The following is a 23236-nucleotide window of genomic DNA, read 5'->3' as shown; positions in this document are numbered from 1 at the left end:
GTCTTCAATCCATTTTGAGCTTATTTTTGTGTATGGTGTTAGGGAGTGATCTAATCTCATACTTTTATATGTACCTGTCCAGTTTTCCCAGCACCACTTATTGAAGAGGCTGTCCTTGCTCCACGGTACATTCCTGCCTCCTTTATCAAAGATAAGGTGACTATATGTGTGTGGGTTTATCTATGGGCTTTCTATCCTGTTCCATTGATCTGTATTTCTGTTTTTGTACAAGTACCGTATTGTCTTGATTACTGTAGCTTTGTAGTATAGTCTGAAGTCAGGGAGCCTGATACCTCCAGCTCCGTTTTTCGTTCTCAAGACTGCTTTGGCTATTCGGGCTCTTTTGTGTTTCCATACAAATTGTGAAATTTTTTGTTCTAGTTCTTTGAAAACTGCCAGTGATAGTTTGATAGGGATTGCATTGAATCTGTAGATTGCTTTGGGTAGTAGAGTCATTTTCACAATGTTAATTTTTCCAATCCAAGAACATGGTATATCTCTCCATCTGTTTGTATCATCTTTAATTTCTTTCATCAGTGTCTTATAATTTTCTGCATACAGGTCTTTTGTCTCCTTAGGTAGGTTTATTCCTAGATATTGTATTCTTTTTGTTGCAGTGGTAAATGGGAATGTATTCTTGATTTCACTTTCAGATTATTCATCAGTAGTGTATAGTAATGCAAGAGATTTCTGTGCATTAATTTTGTATCCTGCTACTTTACCAAATTCATTGATTAGCTCTAGTAGTTTTCTGGTGGCATCTTTAGGATGCTCTATGTATAGTATCATGTCATCTGCAAACAGTGACAGCTTTACTTCTTCTTTTCCGATTTGGGTTCCTTTTCTTTCCTTTTCTTCTCTGATTGCTGTGGCTAAAACTTCCAAAACTATATTGAATAAGAGTGGTGAGAGTGGGCAACCTTGTCTTGTTCCTGATCTTAGTGAAAATTCTTTCAGTTTTGAACCATTGAGGATGATGTTGGCTGTGGGTTTGTCATATATGGCCTTTATTATGTTGAGGAAAGTTCCCTCTATGCCTACATTCTGGAGGGTTTTTATCATAAACGGGTGTTGAATTTTGTCGAAAGCTTTCTCTGCATCTATTGAGATGACCATATGGTTTTTCTCCTTCCATTTGTTAATATGGTGTATCACATTGATTGATTTGCGTATATTGAAGAATACTTACATTCCTGGAATAAACCCCACTTGATCATGATGTATGATCCTTTTAATGTGCTGTTGGATTCTGTTTGCTAATATTTTGTTGAGGATTTCTGCATCTATGTTCATCAGTGATATTGGCCTGTAGTTTTCATTCTTTGTGACATCCTTGTCTGGTTTTGGTATCAGGGTGATGGTGGCCTCGTAGAATGAGTTTGGGAGTGTTCCTCCCTCTGCTATATTTTGGAAGAGTTTGAGAAGGATAGGTGTTAGCTCTTCTCTAAATGTTTGATAGAATTCGCCTGTGAAGCCATCTGGTCCTGGGCTTTTGTTTCTTGGAAGATTTTTAATCACAGTCTCAATTTCAGTGCTTGTGATTGGTCTGTTCATATTTTCTGTTTCTTCCTGGTTCAGTCTTGGCAGGTTGCGCATTTCTAAGAATTCGTCCATTTCTTCCAGGTTGTCCATTTTATTGGCATAGGGTTGCTTGTAGTAATCTCTCATGATCCTTTGTATTTCTGCAGTGTTAGTTGTTACTTCTCCTTTTTCATTTCTAATTCTATTGATTTGAGTCTTCTCCCTTTTTTTCTTGATGAGTCTGGCTGGTGGTTTATCAATTTTGTTTATCTTCTCAAATAACGAGCTTTTAGTTTTATTGATCTTTGCTATCGTTTCCTTCATTTCTTTTTCATTTATTTCTGATCTGATATTTATGATTTCTTTCCTTCTGCTAACTTTGAGGGTTTTTTGTTCTTTCTCTTATTGCTTTAGGTGCAAGGTTAGGTTGTTTATTCGAGATGTTTCCTGTTTCTTAAGGTAGGATTGTATTGCTATAAACTTCCCTCTTAGAAATGCTTTTGCTGCATCCCATAGTTTTGGGCCGTCGTGTCTCCATTGTCATTTGTTTCTAGGTATGTTTTGATTTCCTCTTTGATTTCTTCAGTGATCACTTCATTATTGAGTAGTGTATTGTTTAGCCTCCATGTGTTTGTATTTTTTACAGATCTTTTCCTGTGATTGATATCTAGTCTCATAGCGTTGTGGTCGGAAAAGATACCTGATGCAATTTCAATTTTCTTAAATTTACCAAGGCTTGACTTGTGACCCAGGATATGGTCTATCCTGGAGAATGTTCCATGAGCACTTGAGAAAAATGTGTATTCTGTTGTTTTTGGATGGAAAGTCCTATAAATATCAATTAAGTCCATCTTGTTTAATGTATCATTTAAAGCTTGTGTTTCCTTATTTATTTTCATTTTGGATGATCTGTCCATTGGTGAAAGTGGGGTGTTAATGTCCCCTACTATGAATGTGTTACTGTCGATTTCCCCTTTTATGACTGTTAGTATTTGTCTTATGTATTGAGGTGCTGCTATGTTGGGTGCATAAATATTTACAATTGTCATATCTTCTTCTTGGATCGATCCCTTGAGCTTTATGTAGTGTCCTTCTTTGTCTCTTGTAATAATCTTTGTTTTAAAGTCTATTTTGTCTGATACAAGAATTGCTACTCCAGCTTTATTTTGGTTTCCATTTGCATGGAATATCTTTTTCCATCCCCTTACTTTCAGTCTGTATGTGTGTCTAGGTCTGAAGTGGGTCTCTTGTAGACAGCATATATAAGGGTCTTGTTTTTGTATCCATTCAGCCAGTCTGTGTCTTTTGGTGGGAGCATTTAATCCATTTACACTTAAGGTAATTATCAATATGTATGTTCCTATTCTGATTTTCTTAATTGTTTTGGGTTTGTTATTATAGGTCTTTTCCTTCTTTTGTGTTTCTTGCCTAGATAGGATCCTTTAGCATTTGTTGTAAAGCTGGTTTGGTGGTGCTGAAGTCTCTCAGCTTTTGCTTGTCTGTAAAGGTTTTAATTTCTGCATCAAATCTGAATGAGATCCCTGCTGGGTAGAGTAATCTTAGTTGTATGTTTTTCTCCTTCATTACTTTAAATATGTCCTGCTAGTCACTTCTGGCTTGCAGAGTTTCTGCTGAAAGATCAGTTGTTAACCTTATGGGGATTCCCCTGTGTGTTATTTGTTGTTTTTCCCTTGCTGTTTTTAATATGTTTTTTTTGTATTTAATTTTTGACAGTTTGATTAATATGTGTCTTGGCGTGTTTCTCCTTGGATTTATCCTGTATGGGAGTCTCTGTGCTTCCTGGGCTTGGTTAAGTATTTCCTTTTCCATATTAGGGAAGTTTTCAACTATAATCTCTTCAAATATTTTCTCAGTCCCTTTCTTTTTCTCTTCTTCTTCTGGAACCCCAATAATTTGAATGTTGGTGCATTTAATGTTGTCCCAGAGGTCTCTGAGACTGTCCTCAATTCTTTTCATTCTTTTTTCTTTATTCTGCTCTGCAGTAGTTATTTCCACTGTTTTATCTTCCCGGTCACTTATCCGTTCTTCTGTCTCAGTTATTCTGCTATTGATCCCTTGTAGAGTATTTTTAATTTCATTTATTGTGTTGTTCATCGTTGCTTGTTTCATCTTTAGTTCTTCTAGGTCCTTTTTAATGTTTCTTGCATTTTCTTTATTCTATTTCCAAGATTTTGGATCATCTTTACTATCATTATTCTGAATTCTTTTTCAGGTAGACTGCCTATTTCCTCTTCATTTGTTAGGTCTGGTGGGTTTTTATCTTGCTCCTTCATCTGCTGTGTGTTTTTCGGTCTTCTCATTTTGCTTATCTTACTGTGTTTGGGGTCTCCTTTTTGCAGGCTGCAGGTTCGTAGTTCCCATTTTTGGTGTCTGTCCCCAGTGGCTAAAGTTGGTTCAGTGGGTTGTGTAGGTTTCATGGTGGAGGGGACTAATGCCTGTGTTCTGGTGGGTGAGGCTGGATCTTGTCTTTCTGGTGGGCAGGTCTACGTCTGGTGGTGTGTTTTGGGGTGTCTGTGGACTTATTATGATTTTAGGTAGCCTCTCTGCTAATGGGTGGGGTTGTGTTCCTGTCTTGCTAGTTGTTTGGCCTAGAGTGTCCAGCACTGTAGCTTGCTGGTCATTGAGTGAAGCTATGTGTTGGTGTTGAGATGGAGATCTCTGGGAGATTTTCACCATTTTATATTATGTGGAGCTGGGAGGTCTCTTGTGGACCAGTGTCCTGAAGTTGGCTCTCCCACCTCAGAGGCACAGCAATGACTGCTAACTGCAGCACCAAGAGCCTTTCATCTACACGGCTCAGAATAAAAGGGAGAAAAAGAAGGAAGGGAGGGAGGGAGGGAGGAAGGAAGGAAGGGGAAAGAAAGAAAGAGAGAGGAAAAAAAGAAAGAAAGAAAGAGAAAGGAAAGAAAAAAGAGAAAGAAAGGAAAGAAGAAAAAAGAAAGAGAAAGGAAAGAAAGAGAAAGGAAAGAAAGAAAGAGAAGGGAAAGAAAGAAAGAAAGAGGATAAAGGAAAATAAAGTAAGGTAAAATAAAATAAAGTTATTAAAATAAAAAAAATTATTTAGAAAAAAAATTTTTTAAGTAAAAAAAAAATGGACGGATAGAACTCTAGGACAAATGGTGAAAGCAAAGCTATACAGACAAAATCTCAGACAGAAGCATACACATACACACTCACAAAAAGAGGAAAAGGGGAAAAAATCATAAATCTTGCTCTCAAAGTCCACCTCCTGAATTTGGGATGATTCGTTGTCTTTTCAGGTATTCCACAGATGCAGGGTACGTCAAGTTGATTGTGGAGCTTTAATCTGCTGCTCCTGAGGCTGCTGGGAGAGATTTCCCTTTGTCTTCTTTGTTCGCACAGCTCCCGGGGTTCAGCTTTGGATTTGGTCCCGCCTCTGCGTGTACGTCACCTGAGGGTGTCTGTTCTTCGCTCAGACAGGACGGGGTTAAAGGAGCTGCTGATTCGGGGGCTCTGGCTCACTCAGGCCGGGGGCAGGGAGGGGTATGGAGTGCGGGGTGAACCTGCGGCTGCAGAGTCCGGCGTGACATTGCATCAGCCTGAGGCGCGCTGTGTGTTCTCCTGGGGAAGTTGTCCCTGGATCCCGGGACCCTGGCGGTGGCGGGCTGCACAGGCTCCCCAGAAGAGGAGGTGTGGAGAGTGGCCTGTGCTCACACACAGTCTTCTTGGTGGTGGCCGCAGCAGCCTTAGCGTCTCATGCCCGACTCTGGGGTCCGCGCTGTAAGCCGCGGCTTGCGCCTGTCTCTGGAGCTCCTTTAAGCAGTGCTCTTAATCCTCTCTCCTCGCATACCAGGAAACAAAGAGGGAAGAAAAAGTTTCTTGCCTCTTCGGCAGGTCCAGACTTTTCCCCGGACTCCCTCCCGGCTAGGCATGGTGCACTAACCCCCTGCAGGCCGTGTTCACGCTGCCAGTGCCATTCCTCTCCATGCGCTCCGACCGCAGCCCGAGACTCAGCTCCCAGCCCCGCCCGTCCCGGCGGGTGAGCAAACAAGCCTCTCGGGCTGGTGAGTGCCGGTCGGCACCGATCCTCTGTGCGGGAATCTCTCCGCTTTTCCCTCCGCACTCCTGTTGCTGTGCTCTCCGCCGCGGCACCGAAACTTCCCCCTCCGCCACCCACAGTCTCCACCCGCGAAGGGGCTTCCTGGTGTGTGGAAACCTTTCCTCCTTCACATCTCCCTCCCACTGGTGCAGGTCGTGTCCCTGTTCTTTTGTCTCTGTTTATTCTTTTTTCTTTTGCCCTAACCAGGTACGTAGGGAGTTTCTTGTCTTTTGGGAGGTTTGAGGTCTTCTACCAGCATTCAGTAGGTGTTCTGTAGGAGTTGTTCCACGTGTAGATGTATTTCTGATGTATCTGTGGGGAGGAAGGTGATCTCCGCGTCTTACTCTTCCACCATCTTCCCTCTCTCTCCCCTACTTATTTTTTTAATCTGATTATACCACGTGCATGTTTTCTCCTATTCTTTTTAGAGCTAGGTAATGTAAAATAAACAAAATAGTTACCATGAGCGCCAATTCACTTAAGTAGTTCCACTAGGAACTTTTATTTTTAAAGATATTTTATGGGTGTTTATTGAAATTAAAGAAATTTGTTTTGAACTTGAGTATTTATAGCTCTGTAAGCCACCTCAAATTCTTTTTTGGAGCAAGACCAAGGCATAAATAAATGTAAATATAAATATAAACATAAATATATTTCCTTTGCTATAATTTTAGTTTCAAAATTGTCTTCTAGTAGTAACGTGTTAATGGGGTCTTCTCTATTTACCTTTCCAGTTATTTAAGGGCCTAATTTTAATGAAGAATGTACAAAACTTCAGGCTTTTGTCACTACTTGAGAAATGGCTTGAGTCACTTTAAATGCCATGACTGTTTCTTCATCACAGTTGTCCATTATATAATAAATGTATAGCTATGTACACACTCAGACACACTCCAAATATCTGAGTTATGCATCATCAGATTTATATCACGGCATGTTTTTCCATGTTACCAAAAAATATATATAAAAGTATAGACAAGACAGGGCTTTCCTGGTGGCACAGTGGTTAAGAATCTGCCTGCCAATGCAGGGGACACGGGTTTGAGCCCTGCTCCAGGAAGATCCCACATGCCGTGGAGCACCTAAGCCTGTGTGCCGCAAGTACTGAAGCCCGCATGCCTAGAGCCCGTGCTCCGCAACAAGAGAAGCCATTGCAGTGAGAAGCCCGCGCAGCATAACAAAGAGTAGCCCCTGCTCCCTGCTCGCCGCAGCTAGAGAAAGCCCACGCACACCAACAAAGACCCAACGCAGGCATAAATAAATAAATATTTTAGAAAAGTATAGACAAGACAGCGTTATTGCAGTAGAAGATTGTCTATAAAAATGAAAATTGGGAAAATTAAGGTGAGGTACATGTACTGTAAATATCTTATTTTAAGAGTAAATATTAAAAGTTTATTATTGCTTTAACATTGTACAAAGTGACAATAATGACCGGTAATTGAGAGTGACATGTCTGAGTAGTGCTACAAAGTTATAATTTTTATTTGTTCTTTTTTCATAGGTTCAGATCATAAAGCTGTAATTCATTCTAAATCCTCTCCTGAGATTACTCTGAGATTTGAAAGTGGGCCTGGTGCTGTAATACACTCTTTGCTTGCAGAAAAGAATGGCTTTCTGCAGTGCCATATAGAAAACTTTAGCACTGAGTTTCTTATATCTTCTCTTATGAATATTCAACATTTTTTGGAAGATGAAACTGTTGCAACAGTGATGCCAATGAAGATACAAGTTTCTAACACAAAAATAAATTTAAAAGTATGTTAACAAATATTTTTATATTTTCATGTTATAAATGTTCACTTTGCCTACCTGGACTTTGATTCATGTCTAGAAATATGAACTGGTTGGTCTTTGTGGTGATGGTGTAGAGATTTTTCATAGAAATTAGAAAATACCAAAATAAAATGAGCAGTTTTCTCACTGTATGAACTAAAGCATGTTAAAGATATATTTCAAACTCATTAAGAATATTATTGGCTGAAGTAATGTTTAAGAAAATGATTAATTGAAGATGATTAATTTTATCTTTTACTTTAATAACAACATGCCAATACTATTTATCTTTCCTGTAGGATGACAGTCCTCGTAGTAATACAGTATCCTTTGAACCAGCTCCTGTAACTGTTCATATTGATCATCTTGTGGTAGAGAGAAATGATGATGGCTCTTTTCATATCAGAGGTACATATGAAAACAGTTTAAGTGAACATTTAACTGAAATATGTCATTATTAGTATGCTGATTGTTTTTTTTTCACTCATACTTTTTATATACTATTTTATATGTGTATGCATATGTAGTAGTAGATGATTTAGGGACACTGTGAGTACATTGTGATAAAATATCATCCATGTATGAACCTCTAGCTCAGGAATAACTCATCTATAATTGATTTAGTATCTGTTCTACAAAGGTGTTTTGAATGAAGTCCTTCCAGGGTTATCTCAATCTTCTCCTTTTCAATGAACCCTTCTCTATAACTTGATGTGACTTCTTAAAATTCTTGAGTACTTATTCTCCATACCTTAGTTACTTATAGTATATTGCTATGTATTTAGTTTTGTTTCAGTGCTTGTATCTCCATTCTAGCAAGATTTCTAAGGTCTCTAATGTAAGGACTGTGTCTTCTAAGGTAGTGTGGAGTAGTGGAAAGAGCTTGAGTTGGTAGACCTAGGTATTCTAGTCCTCACTTTGTTAGTAGCTACTTGAGGGTGAAATGTAAGGGACTGATAAGAGACAAACCAGAAAAATCTGTAGCCAGAAACCATGAAAGAGAAGACTATTGCTGAGGTAGAAGCAGTTTGTGGGGCACTCTTGACTGAAGAGTCCTTCCTCTCTGGAGCTGGGGAACAGCTACAGCAAACATAGAAGTCAGGCCAACGAAGATCAAATGTCATCTTTGGAGTTCCCTGGTGGCGCAGTGGTTGAGAATCCGCCTGCTAATGCAGGGGACACGGGTTCGAGCCCTGGTCTGGGAGGATCCCACATGCCGCGGAGCAACTAGGCCCGTGAGCCACAACTGCTGAGCCTTCGCGTCTGGAGCCTGTGCTCCGCAACAAGAGAGGCCATGACAGTGAGAGGCCTGCGCACCGCGATGAAGACCCCCGCTTGCCACAACTAGAGAAAGCCCTCGCACAGAAACGAAGACCCAACACAGCCAAAAATAAAAATAAATTAATTAAAAAAAAATGTCATCTTCATTACTGATAAAAGCTCAGGTGAAGATAGCTCAGGTGTGAGAAGTTAGGTTTGTTATATGGCTCTTGCTCCCAGATGCTTTATATCCCAAAACTGCAGGTCTGTCTTACACAAAACCAGAACAGAGTGTTCCAGTGCTTCAGAGTGCTGAAGAAAAGTTGAGACTTTTAAAGAATTATAATTAATATCCTCAGACAGATGATAGGATTTTGAACTCAAAACAAGAACAAGCTTTTATGGAAAATAACCAGTTAGAAATCCTTGAAAATTAAAAGCCTGATCTTTGAAGTAAAAAATAGTAGGTCACCTAAAATCTATCAGCTCTACCTTCAAGAGATATCCAGAGTCAGACCTGAATCATACAGTATGTAGCTGTCTCAGATTGGCTTCTTTTTTTTTTTGAGGTACGCGGGCCTCTCACTGTTGTGGCCTCTCCTGTTGCAGAGCACAGGCTCCGGATGCGCAGGCTCAGTGGCCATGGCTCACGGGCCCAGCCACTCCGCGGCATGTGGGATCTTCCCGGACCGGGGCACGAACCCGTGTCCCCTGCATCGGCAGGCGGACTCTCAACCACTGCGCCACCAGGGAAGCCCTCAGATTGGCTTCTTTCACTTAGTTATATGATTTAAGGTTTCTCCATGTCTTTTCAAGGCTTAATAGCTCATTTCCTTTTAGAGCCAAATAATATTCCATTGTCTGAATGTTCCACAGTTTATTTCACCTACTGAAGGGCATCTTGGTTGCTTCCATATTTTGGCAGTTATGAATAAAACTGCTGTACACATTCACATGCAGGTGTTTGTGTAGACATAAGTTTTCAGCTCCTTTGGGTAAATTCCAAGGAGTGTGATTGCTGGATCTTATGGTTAAGAGTACATTTAGTTTTGTAAGAAAATGGCTGTACTATTTTACATTCTTACCAGCTGTGGATGAGATTTCTTGTTGGTCTATGTTCTCACTAACATTTGGTGTTGTCAATGTTCTGGATTTTGGCCTTTCTAAGTAGGTGTGTAGTGGTATGCTGTTGTTTTAATTTGCATTTCCCTGATGACATATGATGTACACATCTTTTCGTATGCTGATTTGCCATCTATATATCTTCTTTTGTGAGGTGCCTCTTAAAGTCATTGGCCTCAGAGAGAGATTTCATATTGATAAAAGATCCCCCAAAACATACCTCAGTCATAAACCTTTATCCATCTAACAACATAACTGAAAAATATAAAGCAAACCTATTTGAAGTAAAGAGAAATGGAATCATATCATATTGAGATGCTACAATCATAGAGAAACTTTTACATGCCTCTCAGAGTACAAGTATAGATACATAAATATAAATATGTGTGTGTGTGTATGTGTATGTATATATATATATATTTGAATTCAACAAATGGGTAATTTCAAATACCCATAAAACTTCTCTATTAATTCAGTCTCAAAGAAAATATCAACAGATTCCAAAACATAAAGTTCATGCAGACCATTTCTCTGATATCAGTGCAATAAAGTTTGTCATTGACATAAAAATGTACCAGAAAATAAAATATTTTTAAATTAATTAATTAATTTTATTTTTGGCTGCGTTGGGTCTTTGTTGCGGTGTGGGGGCTACTCTTCGTTGCAGTGCGTGAGCTTCTCGTTGCAGAGCACGGGCTCTAAGCACACGGGCTTCAGTAGTTGTGACACACAGGCTCAGTAGTTGTGGCGCACGGGCTTAGTTGCTCCGCAGTATGTGGGATCTTCCCAGACCAGGGCTCTAACCTGTGTCCCCTTCATTGGCAGGTGGATTCTTAACCACTGCGCCACCAGGGAAGTCCCAAATAAAATATCTATACTTGACAAAATTTAAAACAATCCTTGCTCTAACTGTTGGGGATTTATTGGCAACTGAGTGAGATTAATTACTATTTGCTAAAGAAAACAAAAACAAATATTTGTTTTAAATGAGAGGTTTATAATATCTAAAGAAAAATATCCACTTGCATACACATAATGGAGAAATAAAGAATTAAATAAACATCAATTTAATGAGTAAAAACTAATTTAAAATCAAGGTGCTTTGAAAAAATTTTCTCTGTATTTTCCCCTATATTTCTTATCTATATTTTACAATTAGTGAAATATCAATACATATTTTACCAATTGTGAACTGTATTTTAATGTAGTAGCTAAGGCAAAAGTGAATCACTGATACAGCAAGGGCATGTATTTGCAAGATCATTTCAGTATGGAAACTCCATTTGGATTTGTCTTTAAAGTTGTATGGGTTAAAAAACAAAAATCACATATGAGGCACTTCCCTGGCGGTCCATTGGTTAAGACTCTGCGCTTCCATTGTAGGGGGCGCAGGTTCGATCCCTGGTCGGGGAACTAAGATCCCACGTGCCCCGTGGTGTGGCCAAAAAAAAAAATCACATATTTATCTTTTCAGAATATGTCACATATTTATACACTTCATTTCTTACATTTTTGAAAACTCTTGCTCCTTATCAAATGTTTTACATTTTAGGAATATAATTTTTCTTATTTCATGTTTTTACAGTGACACTTGGATCTTTTCAGCAAAGCCATTTAGGTAGTGATGAAATGTTAGAGAAAAGCATATCCTAGATTTTCTTTAAGTGGGCATCAAAACTCAGGGTATTATTTAAATTTAGCAGCAGTACTCATGTATATAAAATTTTTTTTTTAAGCATTACTTTTTTAAAAAAAATATTTATTTATTTTTGGCTGTGTTGGGTCTTCGTTGCTGCGCACAGGCTTTCTCTAGTTGTGGCCAGTGAGGGCTACTCTTTGTTGCTGTGCACAGGCATCTCATTGCAGTGGCTTCTCTTGTTGCAGACCGTGGGCTCTAGGTATACAGCCTTCAGTAGCTGTGGCACGCAGGCTCAGTAGTTGTGGCTCGCAGGCTCTAGAGCACAGGCTCAGTAGTTGTGGCGCACGGGCCTAGTTGCTCTGCGGCATGTGGGATTTTCCTGGACCAGAGCTTGAACCCGTGTCCCCTGCATTGGCAGGCAGATTCTTAACCACTGTGCCACCAGGGAAGTCCTGTAAATTGTTGATGTACCTTTCAAAAGCTCATTGAGACGATGGAAAAGTTTGTTGTGTTATTCAGGATATTAGCAATTGTACAAAATTTAAGACAATTTATTTTAAAGTAGTTTTCCATTGTCTCTGGAAAGAACAACATGTTTTAAGCATAAGCAAGTATGCTTTGTTTTATACAGAGTGTCTCATGTTTTATTTCAGCGTATTCCTAAGCGCAATATCATGAAGCAGATTACATTATGTTATTTTTCTTATCGTGTGGAAATGAATTGCATGAGGGTCTTTGGTGTATGATGTACGTAATGTAACACATAGTCTAATGTATCGCACATAAAGCTTGTATGATAATGTATCATAAATACTACTCAAATTAATATATTAGCCATGATAAACAAGTATTTAACAGTTTTATTTGCTTCTTAGAATTTTGAAGCACTTTGGGTAAATAATTTGAATGGCCCTACTTTCTCAAGTAGCTCTTTAAGAAATTTTCAAGTATGGGCATTCCCTGGTGGTCTATTGATTAGGATTCGGTGCTTTCACTGCGTGGCCCAGGTTCAATCCCTGGTTGGGGAACTGAGATCCTGCAAGCCACGTGGCACAGCCAAAAAAGAAAAATAAGGAAAGAAATTTTGAGGTATGCTGATTTTTTCTCCCTTAAAACAAATTTATTTAGCCAACAGGAGCATTCAGAATAATCTGACTAGTAGGTGTTTCAAAAATTAGTTTTAGGTGTTTGTTGCTGTGATAATAGCAGCTTACCTAATATTTTTCTTTACTCCTTCCTGTTCTTTTAGTGTACTATGAGGTATACTTGCAGCTGCTCTGGGTGTGATTAAATAAAGTTCATCATGAAGGAATAGGTTTTTTTTGTTTTTATTTATTTATTGCCACTTATCATAGTACTCCACACTTCTTGGGAAAGACTAGTTTTTCAGTAAAGAGAAAGTTAAAATAATTTTTCAGAAAATTACAAAGGTATACTACAATTTCTTGTTGCTCCAGTGAAATATGACTAATTGAGTAACTTAATAACACTATTATAAGAGAAAAAGATAGAAAATGTTTGTTGTGTATGTGTTTGGGTGTGTGTGTGTGTGTGTGTGTATATATGTGTGTATATATATATATATAGTATGTGTGTATATCCTATGCCATGTGCTGTTAATTAATTTTAATAGTAGTGTCCTGTCTCTCCACATGTCTTGCACCCAACACACCTAGGACCTGGCATACTCCCATCTGAGAGAGTGCCCATTGTGGCATTGACTCCCAGCAAAAGTGTTGAGGGAGTACCTCCCAATAGATTATATTGGAATGTTGGGGGTAGGATGGGGCATTGTATATTTAATGGTCCGTGATGAACAACTCTTTGCCATATACAGCCTTAGAATCATTGCCATAATACTTCCTCACTGGGAATGAGGGAAGAATTTTTAAATTACTAAACCTAAGGAGTAGTGTAAAACCTAAACTCGGAAGAGTGCCTGTATGACACTCAGAGAAGACAAATGAATAGACATCTTCTGTCTGAATAAACAGAGAACTGTTAAAACCTCCATTTAGAGTCAAGTATTTATTGAACACCTGCTGTGGTACTAACAGCAGTTAATATTTGAATAATGCTTTCCAGTTTGTTAAGTTCTTTTCCATTAAATATTGACTCACTTAATTCTTACCATAACCCTTTGAGATAATTAAGGCAAGTATTCTTATCATCTCCTTTTTGCAAATGAAGAAATTAAAGTTTAGATAAGTTGAATGGCTTGTCCAAGGTACAAGATCTAGAAAGTAACTAGCAGAGCCTATGCGAGGGGAAAAGTGTACATTGTCGTAAGGTGCACATTTCATCCATGAGGGGCATGGATTTGTTCATCAAAATTTGTCTTAGAAACTAGAAAGAAGGGCTTCCCTGGTGGCGCAGTGGTTGAGAGTCCGCCTGCCGATGCAGGGGACACGGATTCGTGCCCCGGTCCGGGAGGATCCCACATGCCGCGAAGCGGCTAGGCCCGTGAGCCATGGCCGCTGAGCCTGCGCGTCCAGAGCCTGTGCTCCGCAACGGGAGAGGCCACAACAGTGAGAGGCCCGCGTACCGCAAAAAAAAAAAAAAAACAAGAAAGAAGCTTGAAAGCTCTAGAAAGAGCTAGAAAGAAGCTCTTTTAAAGTAAATAAAAGGAAATATGTCTTTCTATAGTAATAGACTCCAATTACCCTTGTCAGTTACAGGTTCTCTCCTTTCCTATCCCTTTCCAGTCCCTCCCATCTTTACACTTGCTTCTTCCTGCCTCTTCCTCCTCATTCCTCCCCTTCTTATCTCTTCCTTTTCCCTTCCTACCTGCTTCTCCCTACTTATCTTTCCCTCTTTTTTTTTCCTAATTGAAGTATTGTTGATTCACAATATTATATTAGTTTCAGGTATACAGTATAGTGATTCAGTATTTTTATAGATTATACTCCATTAAAAGTTATTACAAGATAATGCCTATACTTCTCTGTGCTATACAATATATCCTTGTTGTTTATCTATTTTAATCTATTTTATACCTAGTAGTTTGTATCTCTTGGTCTCATATTCCTCATTTGCCCCTCCCTGCTTTCTTCTCCCTTTTGGTAACCACTGGTTTGTTTTCTGTATCTGTGAGTCTGTTTCTGTTCAGAGCAGCACTCTTTACAGTAGCCAAGATATGGAAGCAACCCAAATGGATAAAGAAGATATGAGATATATATATATATATATAAACACACACACTGTGGAATATTACTCAACCATAAAAAAGAATGAATTCTGCCATTTACAGCAACATGAGTGTACCTAGAGAATATTAAGCTTAGCGAAATAAGTCAGACAGAGAAAAAGAAATACTAATGATTTCACTTATATGTGGAATCTAAAATTTAGGTACTAAAAATGAGTGTATATGCAAAGCAGACTCACAGTTAACTCTCCGTCTTTATCTCCAGTTACAGCTACATCCCTCTTCCTCTTTTCCCATCCTCACTCCTCTGTCTCCTCCACTCTCTAGCTCTCTCTCCTCCCTCCTCCTCTATTTCATTCCTTCTTTTTCTCTTCCCATATTTCTTCCTCTTCTCTTCTTTCCCTCTCCTTCCCTTTTCTCTCCTCATTCCACCTGCTAGTGATCGAAATAAAATGGGTTTCAGAATTGTTTGGTCAGTGGTTTTTTCTTTATTCTTAGGATCCCATGAGTAGTGAGATATAGGCTAAATAAAATGGGTCTTGGGCCCTCTATTTTTCTCACTACAGCCTATGTAACTCAGCTTTTTTTTTTTTTTTTAGTTCATATTAGCATTCTATGTCAGATTTCATTTAAAAGAAGAGTTTTGCTCCTCTACAAGTTTGAAAAACAAAAGTATGTTATAAATTTGTAATCAAGTAGAATTTTAGCGGTGTTATTAATTTTTTGAGGTTGAAAGAGTGGAGAAGTTGGCTTTTCCATGGCATAGTACTTTTAGAATTTCTCTTACAGTCACTGCCAAGCTGAATTGTATGCTAGTCTGAACCAGTACAACAGTTTTTGTAGTTTTTTTCCTACATTTTTTAGTAGTACTAAAACATAATCAGTACAGGACAATATTATAAAAAGTAGTTTCTGATTTGAGACCACTGTAATATAATGAACCCAAGAAGAAACCAAAACTCAACTTGATGTCATTTATCCATGTTGATGGAACTATTCCATTTTTATATATACAGAATAGGGGTAAAATTGATGGAACCATTATGGAGGGTAATTTGGCAATATGAACAAAAGCTTTAAAAAATATTTTTGTTCTTAGCTAACCCCTTCTGGAAATCTTTTTTTTTTTTTTTGCGGTACGCGGGCCTCTCACTGTTGTGGCCTCTCCCGTTGCGGAGCACAGGCTCCGGACGCGCAGGCTCAGTGGCCACGGCTCACGGGCCCAGCCGCTCTGCGGCATGTGGGATCCTCCTGGACCGGGGCACGAACCGTGTCCCCTGCATCGGCAGGCGGACTCTCAACCACTGCGCCACCAGGGAAGCCCTGGAAATCTTTTTAAGGGGAAAAATTATTTTGAGCAGTATTACTCTTTTGTCTGCTCAGTGTAATTTGATATGGTGAACTGCCTTTCTATCATGACTGTTGCATGTGATTTTGGTGGACTTAGCAATCATATAACCCTATCACAAAAATGGAGATGGGACCCAGCAGGGCCAGTCAAAAGATTTCAGCCCTTGGGACACTGAGTGATACATGAATGGACTGTGACCCAAGCATTCTGAGTCTTTTTTTTGTGAATTGAAAAGGACGCTGAGAGAGAAGGGGTCACAGGCTGTAAAACTTACTTGTTTGGGGTCACCAGAGTCTACCTTTGCCATGATATGACTGAACTAACCCAGAAGAGAAGAAAAGTGGACCTGAGAAGTAGAGAGAGTCAGGTTCCTAAATTGACACTCCTGAGGACATCGTATGAATTTCAGTATCTGGCTGTACCTGAAGCACCATCACTTGTTTTTGATTACTGATTTAATCTCTTTACCTGTTGTATTTGTGTCTATTTTGGTAGCTTGTGTCTTTGTAGGAATTTTTCTGCTTCGTCTGAGCTGTCTAATTTATTAGTATACAGTTCTTCACAGTATTCCTTTACAATTATTTTTATTTCTGTTAGGTTGATAGTAACGTCCCCTCTTCCATTTCTGATTCTAGTAATTTGTTTCCTTTTTTATTTTTTGGTCCATCTAACTAAGGTTTTATCAATTTTATTCATCTTTTCAACAGATGAGCTTTTGGTTTTGATTTTGTTCATCTTTTCAATGAATGAGCTTTTTTGTTTTATTGACTTTATTGTTTTTCTGTTTCATAATGTCTTCCTACTAATAGAGATACTCATTTTTAAATTAGTTTTTCACAAGAGAACTTAAGATTTATCAAGTATTTAGAAATGTTATCTGAGTATTTATTTGTTGTATTAGATTCTCAGATGCTTAACACTAGAAATGATTTGAAAGAAGATGTCGAAAGTGATTCAGTGCTGCTTACCAGTGGAAAGTGTGATCTGAAAAAACAACACAGTGTCACTCAAGCCACTCAGACGAGCCCAGATGTTCCTTGGCCTTCTCAGTCAGTCAACTTTCCTGAGTGCTCCTGTGACTTTACTAGGGAACAGGTAATGGAAAAACTAGTTCATTCTCATTCAGTTTCAGCAATTAAATATTAAATAGTTAAGACATTATTTACTTATCTAACATTTGTTGAGTGCTTGTTATATGCCAGGCACTGTGTTAGATGCTGTTGATACAGTGTTGAGCAAGGTATGGACATCCCCAGCCTTCACAGAGTTTGTAGTCTGATGGAAGATAAAGGAGTAAGTGTGAGACAGTGCCAGTTTCTGGAATCCACGAAGGCTTCTTGGAAGATATATTCATTTTGATGTCTTATTTTTAAGTTGCAAAAGTATTGTTACGTTTCAGAACTTTGGAAAAATATTTTAAAACAACTCTAACATATTGTAACCTCCTACAGTGCTGTCAGTATTTTTAAATTTTTCCTCCCAGGCTCTTTCCAGAGCCTCCCAGGCTCTTTAGTAATTTTTCTAAACAATTACTATTCTAGTGTATATAACTGTATTTTTTTTACATAACATTGTTTAACAGATACCTTCCATATTACTACATATGCTTCATATGTGTATTTTATTTGTTTTTTTAATTCAAGTATAGTCGATGCTTCATATTTATTGTTAGTGGCAGATTAATATGGGTGTGGACGTATTGTCATTTCTAAAGGTTCCTCTTAACATTTGTTAATATTTGAGTTGCTTTTTATTTTTTGCTGTTATCAAATTCTGTCCAGCAGAATTTTAATTCTCTATGATAGAACCACAGAATGAGTTCATTCATCTGTTTAACAGGATTTGTTGGATGTCAACTCTAAGCTAAGGATATAGAATTGTAACAGTATACTACTCCCTGTCTATTAAGAAACTCAAAGTTTAGTGGGAAAGACAGAAGCATGTAAACGGTAGTCAGAACATAGTGTTTCATGTGTTATATGTACTAGAGTTTGGGAAGTATAGTGAAATACCCAACTTGGTCTGTAAGGCAGGCATTCTTAAGCTGGTACTAAAAGGTCTGAGAACTCTTTGAAATTGAACGAATTTATTTTAATATATCTGTGTAAATGTGTTTTCCTGTGGAGAAAGTTTTATCACATCTTCCTGGTTAGGGGTTAGGGAATGGTTCTAAGAGGATAAAATGCTTGAACCGAGTCTTAATGAGGGGAGACCTATTGACATCTAGATGAAAATGTCTAATGAGATATTCAGAATGTGGGTCTGGTGCTCCAGAGAGAGGCTTGTGCTGCATCAGGCTATCTACAGTTATTGGAGCCACAGGAGTAGATGAGATCATCTAAGAGAGTGGCTCCAGTGATAAGAGAAGGTGACCAATTATGGAATTTAATAGAATATGAAAAATTTAAGGGTTATTAAACAGCTGAGGAAGAGATGAAAAGTCCATAGGTAGAGAGGGATAAACAAGAAAGAACTGTAGCATAAAAGGCAAAAGAGGAGAGAGGCTTAGCAAGGAGTGGTGAGGCAGCAGCATCTTAAGAGAAATTGAAATTAAACAAAATCACTATTAGATTTGGAAATTAGAAGTTAATTAGTGTTTTGAATTGCTGGGTCAAAACTTACGGACATTTTTAAGTGCTTGGTATGTGTTTCCAAATAACTTCTCAAAGCAGTTTTCGGCTTAAGTGCATCCTCACCAGCACTGGGTAATTTTACTGACTCATGTGTCACACCTTTGATACTGTATAAATAGTTTGTGTTTTCTGAAAATGGTTAAGTTTTCTTATTTTCCAAATTTATCATTTCAGCTCATGGAAGAGAATGAATCTCTTAAACAGGAATTGGCTAAAGCTAAAACAGCTCTTGCAGAAGCTCACTTGGAAAAAGATGCTCTTCTCCATCATATAAAGAAGATGACAGTTGAATAGCAGGAGTGGCAGTCAGAAACTCAAATTATAGCTCTGGAGTATGGTGGTTATATTTATAATGTGATGTTTCCAGTTAGTGGAAGACTTTCCTTTTCATGAAAAGACAATAAAATGAAATAGAATGTGATGAAGTGGTGACTATTCCAAAGCCAGTTTAGAAAATACTAGGTACGGGCATTACAATCTTTTGGTTGTTTTGTGTTTTGGGGTTTAAACCCTCTTTTAAACTGGTGTGATATAAGGAAGTCAATGCATACTGTAAAATAATTACCTGCCTAATGAATAGAAGATGTCATTTCCTAATTTTGATATTACATTATAGGCATTTTTTAAAAAGAAAAGTTAAAATCTATGTGTTCCCACTATTTATCACTATTTGTTAATAATTTACTATTATTTACAAAGATTCAGATGCTTTTAGGGCTAATGTAAAATAAAAGGAGGCTTACATTTTAAATGTTATTAAAATTATGTACTTAAATCTATATTTAATTACTGTAAAAAAAAAGTCCAATCAAATTAATAAATATCTAATGGCTCGGTTTGAAAATTCTAGAAAATCATCACCCTATTGCACTTATGAAGTAACTTGAAAATGTGAAAAAGAATCATTTTAAGTGATGGGTAAACTGTGTAAGTTGAAGCTATAATTTTCAACAAAGAAGATGGCACAAATGTTAAAATAAAAAGCATAAACTGTAAAAAAGCAAGACATTAGAGTATATGGCCAACTGATTTAAAAAGCATTATTTGTACATTCCTTTAAACATTTATTGTTAGAAGTAAAAGAGTAATTTAACTATCCTACTAAATTTAGCATTTGTAACTGTAAGAATTTTAACTAATACTATTTATATTAGTTCTTTACCTTCATCTTTCCTTTATTTAAGGAAGGGAATGTTTTCAGAGAATTTTCTTTTCACATACATAAAACAATTTCATACCATTCCTGTAGTATCACAACAGGTGGATGTTTGCACATGTCAAATTTATAATGCTAGTTTTGATTAAAGTTCTGTATGACTTATATATTATCTTCTATAATAAGAAAAACTGGTAAATTTTGAATTCTATTTTCTAGGGATTGTTAAGTTTGAAAGCAACATGAGAGAGAATCTCAATCATGCATTATGAAATAAAAGTTTATGAGTATTTAAGAAACAGAGGCTTTTAACAATTTGAAATATATTTCTGATAGAATTAAACTAAGTGGGGTCTATTTTAAAATTCACATTCTTAAACATAAATATATCCAAGATAGAACATGAACTTGCTGGACTGCTCTTTCTTTAAGATACTTGAAATTTTTCAACCACGTTCGGACACTTTATGGTGCTTTGCTTGTTTGGTATGACTTATATAGCCATCCCTCTATCTAAGTACTTGGAAGGAAATACATCTTTCATTTTACATTAAGTGTTGGAGTGATTTTAGATTTTATTGAAAATGGTACTGGCTTTTTTTTTTTTTCTATAATGTCCATTTTAACTAACATTATTTAAAATACAGGCCCTGTTTTGGGAGCTAAGGATACAGCAAAGAACAAGTTAAATTGTTATTATTTTACCTCAGAGTGTTTTAAAAATCCTGATAAACCATTTTAATCTAAGACTATTATATAGTTTTAGATTAAAAGCAAAGGTCTAATTAAATATTTTAAATGTATAGCTTATATCCTTAGTAGAGTACTTTTGATCTGTAGGTATATAGTCAACAAAAGCAGTCTCTATTATAGAAAACCTGGATTGATGGGACATTAACTTCTTCAGAGCTTGCAGTGTTTCTCAGACTTGAGCTATTTGCTCTATATGAATTTTAAATTTATGATATATTATAATTATTTAGTGTTATAGATGCTGAATGTTTTTCTTATTTTCAATTTATTTGGCTTTCTCAAGAAAATCATGTAAACAGTAGAGATGGTAATTAATGTGGATCTGAACATTCTGTATGCTTTGTTAGATTTTTTAAAATTTATAGTGATTACTATTTTTATAGAGATTTAAAATTAATAAAACACTTCCAAAACCATTATGTAATTCCCACAGCAAACCTGGGAGGTAGGTATTATTAACATTTTAAAAGTTAAATAGAAACCTTAAGGCTCAGAAAGAACAAGTGACTTGACGGAAATCACAATAACCTGCTCTTTTTACTTACGTCCCAATTATATGCTTTTATTTTATCTTATTCCTTATTTCACAGATTTTTTCCTGATGTGGGGAAAGGAATCACTTGTTGGTCTTTTATCTGTTTTTCTTTTAAACATAAATAATAATACTTTTAAAGTGTGTGTGTGTGTATGATGTGTGTATTACTCAAACTATTTAAAAGATACGGGGAGAATTTTTTTTAAGTTAACCCCAACCTTTTTAGCTGTGTGAGAAATACAGGAATCAACCTACCAGAGTTTTTAAGTGACCACAAATTAGATATAAAGTTGCCATGTCTTTGCTAAATCCCTAGCAGAGATGTTAATCAGGGGAAGAAAATGATACTTGTGTTTTCCTTTTTAATTTTACATATGTGAAAAACATTTTCTTGGCATCTTGTATTTTTTTTCTTTTCTCATTTTATCCTAGAATTCAAAAGATCACCATGTGACACTAGTTGTAATGAAACATTATTTTTATTTAAGCCATGTAAGAATGGCTATATAGGATTGCAGGCAAATATATGTGAAAAAATTAACCAGAAACTCCTTTTGGATTTTTATTGTAGTTATTGTTATTCAGTACTTGTCAGTACAGGGGTTAAAACTTCCTCTTTATGTTTTTATTAACGTATCCAATCTAAGGTACCACCATCACCCTGGTTTCCAAGCTGGTAACCTAGAACTCCTCTTAGACACCTTCCTCTCCCTAACTGCAACCCCCCACCCCCAAATTAGTTCACTACTGCATCCTCTCATTTTACCTCGTAAATTTGTGTACTTCTCTTCACTTACCACCTTCCTAATCTAAGCTACCATCAGCACTTTTTACCTGCATTACTGCAGTCGACTCGTAACTGGTCTTCCTAAGCTACTCTGGCCTTCCTGATTCATTTTTATAGGCAGGGAGAATTCTCTTTTTTGAAGTGCAGTTTTAACCAAGGCAACCCACCTACCCCAGTTTCACCTCTAGCTTAAAACACATTAATGGCATTTCATTGCTCTTATGATTAAAACAAAAATATGTTGCCTATGAGATTATGTATTAGGGCCACTATTTATATTATAATTATGAACGTTGAAAAAGTTAATGTCTCAAAACATTAAAACAATGACTGGCACATCACCTTGAAAAGCATTTAATAGAGGTTAGTTATTATTATTACTTCTTAGTTTCATTTTGCACCATGTTTTACTTTCTTTGTCTTCTACCCTCATTGCACTTTAACTATCTGGAATAAGTGAGAATCAAAGTGCCTCTTCCACCATAGGAACCTTTGTTCATTCTATTCCTTTGGCTTGAAGTACTTTCGTCGCTTAGTTAATTCCTGTTTGTCTTTTGGATCTCAGCTCATTCATCACTTCCTCAGGGAAGCATTCCCTAATTTCTTTCACCAGAATAAGACCCACTGTTATACATTATCACGTGAACACATACCACTACTTAGCACTGAACACCTTTGTAATTTTATATGTTTTTGATTAATGTAGACCCTCTACATTGTAAACTCCATGAGGACAGGAATTGTGTGTGTTTTTGTTGCCACTGTTCAACTTTGTATTCCTTGTGCCTCATACAGTGCCTGGCACATAGTAGGTTCTCAATAAATTTGTTGAAAGAATAAAATGAATGGATGAGGTATCAAAGATGTTTTTCAGGTATTGAGTTCTTCCCCTCAGTTGGATTGAGGGGAAATGGAACATAGGCATAAAAGTTGGAGGTGGTAGTTATTAAAAGTGGCAGACTACCTGAGTCCATAGGGAAAGAAAAAGATGGAGAATGGATAAATTTGCCATATTATGTCCTTCTGAATTTTAAATACCTGAAATTCTAGATGATTTATCACAAATCATCACAAAAGAGAAAATTAGCACATCGATTCATACAGGCACTGCAGTGCCAGAATGTCATCTGGCTTTGATTGTAACATATGGTGTTGCGGCTGTTGAGATCTGCCAGTCCTGTCAGCTAAACAGAATGGAAATAAGGCCAAAAAAGTAGTGGCTGAAATAGTTTTCAATTTTGAGAAATTGATACACAGGATCAGTTGTGCCTAATTCCTTAAGGTGTTAACAGTCTCATTTTACCTTGCACCCAGGGATGCTAAAGAGAATAAATTTTGAGCTATGTTTCAATTTCCTTTTAGAATAAAATACCCAAAGATGGAATTATGCAGGATATATATAGAAACATTAAAGAAGTAATGTTTTTAAACACTGATTTCTTCATTAAATTATAATACCTGACATTTAAAAAAA

The 23236-nt window shown here is 37.1% G+C and overlaps 1 protein-coding gene across 1 annotated transcript in view; it reads left to right on the top strand.

Annotated features, from left to right (window-relative positions):
• Positions 1 to 22568, top strand: part of BLTP3B (bridge-like lipid transfer protein family member 3B) — a 105183-nt gene extending 82615 nt beyond the window's left edge. The window contains 5 exon segments of the mRNA XM_082666396.1: positions 7107 to 7360; positions 7678 to 7786; positions 16800 to 16993; positions 18706 to 18813; positions 18815 to 22568. Of these exon segments, the coding sequence (XP_082522522.1) occupies positions 7107 to 7360; positions 7678 to 7786; positions 16800 to 16993; positions 18706 to 18813; positions 18815 to 18856 (707 nt within the window). The 3' untranslated portion in view covers positions 18857 to 22568.
• The last annotated feature ends 668 nt before the right edge of the window (positions 22569 to 23236 follow it).

This window comes from Grampus griseus (genome assembly GCF_964374135.1).
Source record: "Grampus griseus genome assembly, chromosome: 11".
NCBI lineage: Eukaryota > Metazoa > Chordata > Mammalia > Artiodactyla > Delphinidae > Grampus > Grampus griseus.
Note: the sequence above shows the minus strand (reverse complement) of the source record. Positions and strands in the feature narration are given on the sequence as shown.